Here is a 12,814-nt window from a genome sequence, read left to right on the forward strand (position 1 = left end):
CTTACGAACGGGGCTTTCTCGCCCCGGAGGTCGAGGTAGCGGATTACTACCTGCGAGCTCCGGGGCGAGAAAGCCCCGTTCGTAAGCTGCTCCGGTGCCCCTGGTCTGCTGGAGACCGTCTCCAGCAGACCAGGGGCACCGGGCGGGTTCCCGTGCTTCTGAGGCTTTGCCAGAGCAAAGCCTCAGAAGCGCGGGAACCGCCGCTGCTGCCGCTTGAGACCGGTGCCTGTGGTCTGCTGGGGACGGTCCCCAGCAAACCACAGGCACCGGGTCTCAAGCGGCAGCAGCGGCGGTTCTCCGCGCCTCTGAGACTTTGCCAAAGCAAAGCCTCAGAGGCGCGGCACCCCGCTGCCGCTGCTGCTCTGCTCCCCGTGTCCCTGGTCTGCTGGGGGGGGGGGGGGGGGCGCGGATAGTGTGCCCCCCCCAGCAGATCAGGCTTTTGTTTTGGACCCTGGAGCAGAGCAGCTGGGGCGCTGCGGATTGGTCCTGCAGCACCCGCTCTGGGCACTACTGGACCAACCCGGCAGCACCCCAGCTACTCTGCCCCAGGTCCTGATTCAGCCGCTGCTGGTCAGTTTCAGCAGTGGCTGAATCAGGACGCCTGGGGCAGAGCAGCTGGGGTGCTGCTGGGTTGGTCCAGTAGCGCCGAGGAGCGGTGCTACTGGAGCAACCCAGCAGCACCCCAGCTGCTCTGCCCCAGGCGTCCCCAAGTCAGCCGCTGCTGAAACTGACCAGCGCTGACTACAGGAAGCCCGAGGCAGAGTTGCTCTGCCCCAGGCTTCCTGGAATCAGCGCTCATCGGTTTCAGCAGCAGCTGACTTGGGGAAGCTTGGGGTTCTTAAGTTGAATCTGTATGTAAGTCAGAACTGGCGGTCATTTCCAGCAGCGGCTGAATCTGGACGCCAGTTCCGACTTACATACAGATTCAACTTAAGAACAAACCTACAGTCCCTATCTTGTACGTAACCCGGGGACTGCCTGTATGTAAAACCGTTCACTTCCAGATGTCATTCCAGGGTTTCGACATTAGTGAGTAAGTGTGGAAAAGCTTACTTACCTCCATACAGATATAAGCTGTATCTGCTCCATATACAGGAGCCTCCGAGATGCGACCGCGGGAGTTCTGAACTCCCCTCCCCCACACACACTTACAAAAATGGTTGTAAGTGCGGAAGGTGCCGGAAACCCTCGACTTTTGTTCTCGGCCCGCATTTACTACGGCACATGGTGCCTACCATAAATGCGGGTTCGAGTTACGATGCCCCCGACTTGCGACGCTTCCTTCAGAACCAATCGCGTCAAAAGTTGGGCGCCTTCTGTATTAAAAGGTTAATTTTTCTAAGCCATCTAACGCTGATTATTTTATGTCTCTGATAAAAATTAATCCATATTTATACCATTATACTAGCCCTATGGGCCATTCAGTGCCTTAAAAAACATCCAAGAGAAACAAAATTTCGGTCATATTCCACTGACATTTTCTGTTTCACTAAATATGTTATCATAAAATAAATCCAAAAGCATATGTTAAAGTAGTACTGGATTGAAAGATGGAAGAGCAGGTTGAAAGAGAAGGTTGCTAATATTGCGACAATGATGTTTGGTTGAATAAAGAAGGAAATGTCTATTTGTTTTTGGTAGGAGTTTTAAAAAAAAACCTCTGTCATTAATGAACTCTCTACTTTGCTTCCCAGCAAATGAATTTCAACCCAGGTTGTGGTACTTCACAGTACATGGAGACTTGATGTGTTACACATCCTTGAAGCATTCTAATAAGGACTGGAGACATAACACCCTTCCAAATTAATGAAAAAATACACTGCAACTATTTCAAACTCTTATCAGTCTTGATACTGATTACTATAATAAGCCTACAAATCAGGATGAAATATTAGGATGTGGTATATACCATATCAATTAATCAACAATCCAAACAGTATGCGTTAAATAACATTTCATGCTTTTCATAATACTACCCATTTTCCAATGAATTAAAACATTACATATTTCCTCTCTCTATTGCTCAGTAGTTAACTATTTGTCACAGACCAAACTCTAGCATCATCAGCTAAACAAAGGCAAAACCAAACAAAGGAATCCAATTACTTAAATGATACTAGAAAACACAAAAGTTTCTTCGTATGTTTGAAACCTGTTACAAAATTTAAAAACTCAAAACGATTGCTGTTAGGGGTCTCAAGCTTACAATTCTTATTAAATGTAAAAAAGTTTTAAAAGGGACTGCTCAGTTCTTCTCTGGGACAAAGTAATATCTTTATGGACCAACTTCGGGTGAGAGAGAAGCTTTTGCACTTATACAGAGCTCCTCTTCAGGCCTGAGTCAGACCTGAAGAACAGCTCTGTGTAAAAGCTACAGCATGTCTCTCTTGTCAACAGAATTGGTCCAATAAAAGATATGACCTCACTCACCTTGTCCTTCTAGTATCCTGGGACCGACATACCTACAACACTGCATATTCAACTGCTGATATATTTGTTGTCTGTAGAAGTGGGATGTTCCCACGAAAGCTCATGACTCTATTTATATATTTTTATTAGTCTCTAAGGTGCTACGGGACCATTGTAGTTCTTTTCAGTTACAGACTAACATGTCTACCCTCTGATACTTGTCTATTGTTAAAGTTGCAAGTATGTGAAACAACAACAGAGGGCAGTACAACATTACTTAATTCTTTTTGAAGTTATATATTTTTTAATTTTTACCACCATAATTACATAATAAAATAGCTTAAATACAATGCCCATATATCTGCCTTCATCAATTCATGGTTTACAAAAACTAAGGAAATAGACACAGCAAATTTAAAATGGAAAAAAAGTTTTATTTCTGAATTGCATATATTTGGAATACTGCTGCACTATTAAGCAGTCATTAAAAAGAGAACACATTCAAATAAAAGTGTTATTTTATTAAATAATTAGCCAAGTTACTAAATAAACTATATATTCTAGTGATACACTGATGGCAAAATAAAAACTGTAATGTACACAATTTTACAAATTCGCTCCCTGCCCTGGAGTTTGTTCCATATCATCTCATGATCATAATAATTCATAAAAATGATTATATAGTATAAGGAATTACTGCTGAGTTGGTAAAAGGATTCTGGAAAGAAATGGGTTTTGGGGGAAGTGTGCTTAGGTACAAAAAGAGACTGTTCAATTTGTAGCAGGCATCAGGATAGACACAAAAATAAGAGAGCAAGAGAGATGAAAGAGGCAGTAAGCAAAGGTGTTGGATTGAAACAAACATTAATAGACAATGGTAATCTTAAAGTAAAGACACTGTTAGTTATGTGTATCTGATCTGTTTTTTTTTTATTGGACCATTATAAAAGCTAGCCAATACCAAAATTCTTCAATTTAAGTCTCACAGCATATCCAAAGTAATGTATTCTTACTGTGTCTAAACTACATCCCTTTTCTCGAAAAAGGGATGTAAATTAGACACTTTGAAATTGCAAATGAAGCCGGGATTTACATTTCCCGTGCTTCATTTGCATAATGCCGGCCACGGTTTTTTTCGAAACGGGGCTTTAAGGAAAGAAAAATGTCTGTTTAGGTGGGGATCGATCGAAAATAAAACCCTTTTTCGAAAGATCCTATACTCCTCATTTTTTCAGGAGTACAGGATGTTCCGAAAAAGAGTTTTATTTTTGATCGATCCCCACGCAAACAGCCATTTTTCTTTCTAAAGGCCCCTTTTTGAAAAAAACCATGGCTGACATGCAAATGAAGCTTGGGAAATTTAAATCCCGGCTTCATTTGCAATTTCAAAGTGTCTAATTTACATCCCTTTTTCAAGAAAAGGGATGTAGTTTAGATACAGCCTTAGTCTGTATGCAAGTCCTGTATTTTCTCTATGGCTCCTCAAATATCTAAATTAACACTACTGGAGATACTGGAGGACAACAAATAAGTAAACTGCTGTGAGAAATCAGTTCTCCATAGATATTTATGGTGAAGAGGTGGGGAAATGAGAAACTAGGATATCATATTCAGCCAGCAGATGAGATTGAGACATAGCAGTTAATCCAACAGCCATAGTTTGTGTATTTCTATATTAAACCTACTTGGGATATAAATTATGTAATGTGTGACTTGGATTATACATTATTTTTTTCTAGTTTGTCTCTGCCTAAAATTTCTCTCCTATAAAGGAAACTTTACATTCCTTGGCCTCAACCCTACAGTGAATTCTATTTCTGAGAAGACTCATTATAGTTTTATAGACACATGAAATATACTCACAAACTTAATCATCACTGATTGCACACATTTTATAATTTTACTATTACAATATAATACTAATGTGTGCATATCATCATTTTGAACAAGCTATATTCCAGATCTTCGACAACTGGGCTTTTCAGGATTTAGCAGTATCTATGGTTGGCATCTATCAGAAACCAAAGCTTTGTTCCACTTCAGTGCAATAGGCCATTCAAAATCACTGGCATGCTGTTAACCATTGACCTTTCAATCTCCACTTTCAGACAAGTGGTATTGTTTTTTTAAATTAACATAATTCAGGTCAGCCTTGTGTCACAAAATCATTGCAGAGGTCTAAGTTCCATGTCAGGCACAAACAATACGAGCTGACATGTAGAAAACCAACACTTATACAATTAATGTGTTTAGAATAAAAAACAGGACTATGTAGCACTTTAAAGACTAACAAGATGGTTTATTAGCTGATGAGCTTTCGTGGGCCAGACCCACTTCCTCAGATCAAATAGTGGAAGAAAATTGGCACAACCATATATACACCATAGGATACAATCAAAAAAATGAACACATGTGAAAAGGACAAATCAAATTTCAGAGCAGAAGAGGGATGGGGGGAGAGGTAAATATCTGTGAGCTAATGATATTAGAGGTGTAATTGGAGAAGCTATCTTTGTAATGGGTAAGATAATTAATGTCTTTGTTTAGACGGAGGTGTAAAGTGTCGAATTTAAGCATGAATGGCAGTTCAGAGGACTCCCTTTCAAGTCTGGTGTGAAAAGGTCTTTGAAACAGGATGCAGGTAATCAAGTCGTTGAGACAATGCCCTTTCTGGTTGAAATGGCAAGAAACTGTTTTTTCTTTGTGATCCTAACATCTGTTTTGTGGGCATTGATTCTTTGGCGAAGTGTCTGAGATGTTTGTCCAATGTACATAGTAGATGAACACTTTCGGCACATGATAGCATAAATTATATTTCTGGATGAGCAGGAATGTGTGTTCTTGATCTTATAACTCAATTGGTTAGGTCCAATAATGGCATCAGCAGAGTGAATATGTGGACAAAGCTGGCAACAGGATTTGTTGCAAGGATTCCAGGGTTGTGTTTAAAATGTTTCACGCTTCAAAACTTCACAGAACTCGTGCCAAATTATTTATTAAAATAACTAATTTTTTAAAAATCTATCCTATCACACAACTGAAACACTGACTTGAGAATGTTCAAAATTCATGTCCACCCAATCTGTCACACAGCATAAACTCTGCTAAGGATTTCAGAAACACAAGTGTTTTCTCCACTCTCCAACATGTTATTTTTCTGCAGTCCATGTAAAAATAACCAGTGTGCATGTAATTCTTAGTTCTCATCCATTTGCTCTTGCACTAGTCATTTTCTCAGTGATTTGTTGCAAAATTACAGGCAGCTTTGTTTACAATATATTCACATCGCCGGTATTTTGAGAAGCAGCTATATCAATTTCAATGGAAAAGGGGATATTCACAACCTGACACAATTAGGAATCAAGTCCTTTTATTTTATATGCTGTGCACAATTTCACAATTTAGCTATTCATACTGTGCCAGATTCTGCAAGATACAGAGAGGGTCCTCAACTCCTGTTAACGTAAACTGAAGATTCTTAATACAGCTCAAGAAAGCGCTCAGCATCTTTCAGAGTTCAAAGAAGTCAGAAGTAAGCTGCCAACAACTGATGAAGTGCCTCCTCCTGATACCATTAACTGTGAATTTCAGATGCAACCCCCTCTTTTTCCTCAACCAGACTTACAGCTCAGGGGAAATACCTGAACTCATTGCTCCCAAAATGACGGATCTCTGCCTGTGTTCTGTAGCTCTTTTGCATCCAAACATGAACAAGTATGCTGTTGTTTACTGTTATCTACACATTTATCTCTGCTAGGGATGTTAAATATTGTTTACTTTAGTAATCGCACAGCAGCAAAAATTTTTAGCTGTTAAACACTTACTAAAATTCTCACCCCCAGGGACAGTGCCAGCACCCAGTACGTTCCTGGCTCCACTGACAGGGAGCCCCCTTCAACCTCACATTGCTGTCTCTGTATTAGAGGCAGCAGCGTGGGGTGGCAGGCAGAGCCAATCTGCAAAGGGAGCCAATTTATGAGTATTCCATATTATAGTATGACACATCAGACATACAGGGATGCCACGGAACAGCAAGTTTGTCTGTCATGGTTTCCAGTCTGGAAAGTGTTAAAGCTGACAGGTGTTCAATAATCAGTGGGACTACGCACACTTGCCATCTTGAAAGCTACTGGACACTTAAAATGAAATATATTAATGATTTCAATGAAAATGTTTACAGTAAAAGAACTCATAGCAGGAAATGTTGGAATGCTAAAAGTAAAATAATTATTTAGAACTAGAATTTTGGAATGTTTATCAAATTGTAGAAGTGTGCCTGAGAACACTAATAAAAATATTTTAAAAGTGGCAACAAAAAAAAAAAGTTGTACAGTGATTACAGGGCTATTCGATAACATCTCTAAACAATTAACCAATAAGCCTGCTTTTATTGTTCAATCCAAATGACTACACGCATGCACACACCCGAGCGTGGAGGGTGAGGGGTCAGATGGGAGCCAGTACATGCTCCCGTCTTGAAAACAATTTTCAAGTTGGCTTCCACCTGCTGCCTCACACTGCTGCCTCTGACAGAAGCAGCAGCGCAGAGCAGCAGAAGCTTGTGTCCACAGGGAGCCCCATGGACAGAAGTTGCTCCGGCATCCCAACTGCTCTCCTCCGAGCTTCACTGCTGCCTCTGATATAGAGGCAGCAGCATGGGGAGTGGGGAGGCAGATGGCTCCATGGAGCCAGTGCTCATGGGGAGCCAGCTTTTAAGCCAGCTTCCCTGAGCACTGGCTCCCACGTCTCCCACTCCCCCACCTCCACCCTCAGTTGCTTCTGCTGCCTCCGTGGGAGCCAGTACTCACAGGGAGCTGGCTTGAAAGCTTGTTTCCCCCATGTACTGCCCCTCGCCTGCCCCCGTCATCCTCCATGCTGCTGCAGAGGCAATAAAGGTGGGGGGGGGTGCATGTAGCCATTTGGATTAACCAATAAACCCAAGATTATCGGTTAATCGTTTAATAGTTTTTAAGATTAATTATCAAAATAAATTCTGTGATACATAAAGTTAGCATTCAAAGGTTCTACACAGAATAGTCATTGAGTCAGAATGCAAAATGCATGCTGAAAATGCGGTTAGAAAACACAACATGAACTGTCTTGTGAAGTTTACACAATATATTCCAAAACATATACAATTATATTTTATGGCTAAAAAGGTTATTTTTTCCATTTATTTAAAATTCAGATTCTAGTAGATGGCTGGCTAAAGCTCATTTGGGAAATCTGGGACTTCATTTAAATAATACATAGCTATTACAATCACTAATAATGAAACACATGTGGAACTGATAGTATGCCAAATCAGATAACACACAGTTAGAATATGAAGTTCTATGTTTGTCAAGAATGATAACAGTGAAGTTGTATAAAAATGATGGTATACCAAAACATGGTTTCAACACAGGACAGAACTACAGCAATTTATTGAAATTAGATAGTAGAAAATACCTACCAATCTGGGAGTAACAACCAACAGCATGGACAGGAAACAGAATATCTGAATTATCATTCAGGATCTGCAGAGGAGTCCAAGTGCGTATCTGTGAATTGCATGTGATATCTTCATGTGGCCTAAATAGAAATATACGATAAGCACTGATCTGTATTTTATATATTTCTTTGAAATATAATATATAATTATTAATTATGTATCGTACTATTAGATCTTCAGAATAGAAGCTGCAAAGGATTTATGCTAGCAATGAATTGTATCATTACCCATACTCCCACTCCCATCTGTCCGCTGGTCCTTTTGATCAGATGTATGAAGGAATGTTTCAAACATAAAATAGATTAACAGCAGAGTTGGCTGGTCCACTGCTGGACTACTACTAACCGGACTTCACTTAAAAATATCAAGCAATTAGAAGCTTGAGTCTGAAAAGCTCAGCTGAAAATCTTGGAAGAAAACTCATGGCACATGTCACAATTGTTTTCTTCTAGTCCTTGCCAAAAATCACAAATGAAAAACACCCGATTTTACATGTTGACTATGTGAATTATTTAGGTAACTTCTAGTTTGCTTCTAAAAATAGCCAAAAGTTTAGGGATCTTATATGTTAGGCAAATTAGTTTCTTTGTTCCTATTAAGCACTTAAATCATAGCAGAACTGCACACACAGCTTAGATTTGGCTTTAAGTCAGAGGTAAACGTAAGTGCATGCACCCTGGTGTGCAGCTCTGGCAAAAGCTGGTTGAGCTGTGGCAAATATCAGCAGAAAGCTATTTAAAGAGTTGGCAGGGACCCAGATTGCAATAGAACAGTACATATAAGAAATTTTAAGTTACTTTCACTAGTGCTCTAAGTACTCACATTTCAGAAACTTCTGTTTCATCTTCCATTCCTTTGTTTCCCAGTATCTTTCTATATTTTTCATCCTCATGTTCATCTATATCTTCATCATCAATACTCTTCACATCAAGCTTCTGGTAACTATACTCTCCATTCAAAAACATAGAATCACTTTTCCACAAATGATTATACTGATTCCCATTTAAATGTTGTTCAAGAGAACTTTCAAAGGAAGGGAACATAAAAGCTGAAGATTTGTCTGAGTTCTCTTCTGAGCTTTCTCCTGCAACTGCTGTCCTTAATGTGTCTCCAAAGTTTTGCTCATCTTCCTCCTCATCAAATGAGATGATGTTTGTCACCCTTTTCTTCTTCTTCCGATCTTTTCTACATTTTAAATCTACTGGCAACAAAAGAAAAACAGCTAAAACAAATGGAGAGAACTAATTCATATTTTCCTTAAAGAGTTAAAAATATATGATGATGGGAGAGGGAAAACAAAACATACACAAAAAGATTTTTTCAGGATTAAGGCTGCCAGAGCAAGTTTACTCACTGTTAAAATGACATATTTGAAATAAAAAGATAGCAATGGTATTCAATATTCCCCTCCCCAATCAATCAATCCACTAATAGTTTTGATAGCTGCTTAGGGAACCTTGAAGGAAAATTCCAGAAACTTAAATAATTGCTATGGAATACTCTTTTTAAGAGTATTATTACAAATAGAAAAGGGTTAAAATGACAAAGAATGACAGATAAAATTAGTATGAATTTTGAAATAATAAAAGTTATCCTTAGTATGGAAGCAACACTATCCTCTTATTTCAATTTAGATGAAAATCTACAAAAAATATTAATAACTGATTTTAAAAATACATTTTGAAATAAACAAAAGCGTATTTTAAACACCAAAAAAAGTAAATAATTTCGGCTCTGCTCTCCTGCTGCCACTGCAAACATTTACACATTTTCATAGTTCTAGCGGAAATTCACAGGGCAAATACCTGCAATGAATCCTCTTCTACAATCACCTAAAGCAAGTTTACTTTTATGCATGAAAGCTTTAGCCCAAATAAATTTTTTAGTCTTTAAGTAGCCACAGGACTCCTTGTTATTTCTGAAGTCTACTCAAGCATCTCAAACCTCAACTTTTTAATTGAAGAGTTCAAGACTGACAAAATGGTGCTTTATGTCTACAACTTTCAGTTCTAGAAATGTAGATGAGAACTTACTCCTTTGATACTTGCATAGCAGACTACATATAAGTGAATGTTGCATTTTACTGCATTATTTTAAACCTATGGTAGACTCAAGTCTTCAGAGATGCTGTGCATAGCTGTCCAAAACAATCACCTACCATGTTTGTGCCAGCAGAAACATGGCAATACCCATTTGAATGCTCTAACCCAGTAGTAGGCAACCTGTGGCCCATATACTCCCCTCTCCCCCTGCCCGTGCCATGCGAAATTAGCATCTGCTGAATATGATATAATGATTTAGAATTGTGATATATTTCAAGTGAAAATCATAAACTGTCTTCAAGAAATGATACATTTTCAGCTCCCAATGATACAAATAGCACAATGTATCTCATTAAACAGAAGAGATTTTCATTTCCCTTCTCACCAATATTTCCAAAGCACATTTTTTTAAAAAAGAACCTACTGGTTTTAAGTTTAAATTGTAACAAACCACATAGTTCAGTTATATGTAATGAACATTTTTAATGATTTAAAGACATTTATTCTTGATATTATTTTAGAATCATGATTAATTAAAACAAATATGACAATGTATATACTTTTTATTATGTTAGTATCCCCAAAATGCTTACCAGCACTAACATTCTTTGACAGAACTGGAAGTGGGTCAGTATCTTGATCTGGTTTGATTAAAATGGAAACAGCAGAGGATGCTGTTATTTCTCTTAGAAGGCTGCTAACGCCTTGGGTGGATTCCTTCAACAGCGAGGTTACGTTTTGTGTGGATTCTTTTAAAAGATCAGAGACGGTAGGAGTGCACTTGCTCTGTCCATTTAAATCCTTGTTGTCAATATTAATTGCAAAAAGAATGGAGTTCAGACCTTTAGATACAGCAAAGAGAAAAACCATAGAGCAACATAACTGAGCACACATATGCAATGATGTTTCATACACAAATTAACAGAACATTGAAGCGGCAATCAGGAAGTGTAAAGATAAATCCAAAATGAAGTATAGATTTTAACACCGCTTCCTTCTAAAAACAACTAGTAGACCTTTGGCACTATAGAAACTAACACATTTATTAGGTCATGAGCTTCCTTGGGTAAAACCCATTTCATCAGATTAACTGGAGTTGAAATTACAGAAACTAGGCTATATATAACAGCAAAAGAAGTTACCTGTCAATTGCAGGACCAGTGTTAATGAAGCTAATTGAGCAGGTTGGATGTGTCTCATTCATAACATGTGATGTGGAAATGCGAATATCAAAGAGAGGGAAATTGTCTCTAGTGTGTTAACCAGTTAAGATCTTTATTCAAGCCTAAGTTGATTGTTGAGAGTGCTGCTAGCACAAAGGAGTCCTAGGCCATGACTATGGCTTTTGTGCACTAATGTTATAAAAATAAATAAAAAGGAACATTACATAGAGAAAGGATGATCCAGTGGCATTAACTTAGACTTGCTGGACCCAGATTCAGTTCCCTATAATATATGGTGCAATTCAAGAAACAGCATGCAGTCAAGTAAAGCTATTGCATTGTACACAAACTGCTGCTCTAAAGTTAAGTCCTGCTGTAAAATAAGGTCAGCGTTATTATGAATATCATCTAATTTTTTTTGTTAACATACTGATACAGCAATATAAACCACAGTTTTGAAAGATAAAGCTCCCACACAGAGTATTCCTGCCAGACTTGCAAAAGCTCAGTACTTTCTCTATAATTTAAACTGGTGCCAATAGCCAATGTTATGGATGTCCCTTTACTGAGTACATAAAATACACCAGGATTTGCTTCACCAAGAGCACCCAACTCATTGTTTTATATAGTGCATTGCAATTACTACAGAAATAAATACATCCTCAAAATGAAATCTCTCTCAAAACAGTATAATTCAGAGTTTGCCTTAATATAGGGCTACTCAACATGCAGCCCACGGTGGATTTGTTTGCAGCCCGCAGTGCGGTTTAAGTTTCCGCGAGGCTCAACACACAACCCACAGGTGGGAACCAAAACAAAAAAGTAGTCAATTTAATGGTCTTCTGTTGATATGCGTTTTAGTAGTTAAATTCCTAGACTGTCATTTCTCATTAAAAGTGCTGTCATATGGGTGGAAATCAGGTAAATATTGCATTTTATTAATATTAGCGGAACTAACTTAAATGGGGTCTGTGTGTTGTGTAGTCTTGCCTTAATCTTTGTTTTCATGCCCATCAGTCTGAAAAAAGCATATATATTTACATGTATATGCAAACACACTTAAGTTGTGGCCTTCGGCATGTGCTGTGAGTATTATTGTGGCCCCCAGGGCTCCCAAGTTGATTATCCCTGTCTTAATATGTCCAGACTTACCAGCTGCCATTGTAGGAATCATGCTAGAACGTTCTTCATCCATCATAAAAGACCAATCTTCATAGAAGACTCTACAGATTGAAAGGTAAACATAAAGCTACACTGTTGCATACACTGTTTTTGAAACTATGAAACATTACACCTATCAGCAGCAGAGAGGCTCATATATGTGGCTGATCAATTTACAAAGTGCAGTGGCCCTTTAAAGAACCTGACATGCATTAGATGGGAGGAATAGAAATATAAACGCTAGACAATCCTAAATTAAAAGTAATGAAGCCAATCCAAATGAGAGTTGTATGACAGAGAATCATAAAATACTAAAACTGGAAAGCACCTTGAGGGGTCATCAAGACCAGTTCGCTGCCCTCATAGCAGGACCAAGCACCATTCCCTGACAGATGCTCTTAAATATCTCCAGTGATAGAGATTCCACAACCTCTCTAGGCAATTTATTCCAGTGTTTAACCACCCTGGGTATGTCTACACTACCACCCTAGTTCGAACTAGGGTGGTAATGTAGGCAACTGGAGTTGCAAATGAAGCCCGGGATT

At 38.8% G+C, this 12,814-nt stretch overlaps 1 protein-coding gene across 8 annotated transcripts in view; it reads right to left on the reverse strand.

Annotated features, from left to right (window-relative positions):
- The window catches only part of SNX29 (sorting nexin 29), a 463,946-nt gene that overhangs the window by 416,197 nt on the left and 34,935 nt on the right, over positions 1-12,814 (reverse strand). For 7 of the 8 annotated variants that reach the window (XM_075899351.1, XM_014577716.3, XM_075899353.1 and 4 more), the window contains 4 exons: positions 12,261-12,331; positions 10,539-10,787; positions 8,726-9,104; positions 7,865-7,983 (listed from right to left, as the gene is read on the reverse strand). In XM_075899351.1, the coding sequence (XP_075755466.1) occupies positions 7,865-7,983; positions 8,726-9,104; positions 10,539-10,787; positions 12,261-12,331 (818 nt within the window). The remainder of the gene's footprint in view (positions 1-7,864; positions 7,984-8,725; positions 9,105-10,538; positions 10,788-12,260; positions 12,332-12,814) is intronic. The other variant, XM_014577718.3, reaches the window with a different exon arrangement.

The sequence above is a fragment of the Pelodiscus sinensis genome, chromosome 16 (assembly GCF_049634645.1).
Source record: "Pelodiscus sinensis isolate JC-2024 chromosome 16, ASM4963464v1, whole genome shotgun sequence".
Lineage (NCBI taxonomy): Eukaryota > Metazoa > Chordata > Testudines > Trionychidae > Pelodiscus > Pelodiscus sinensis.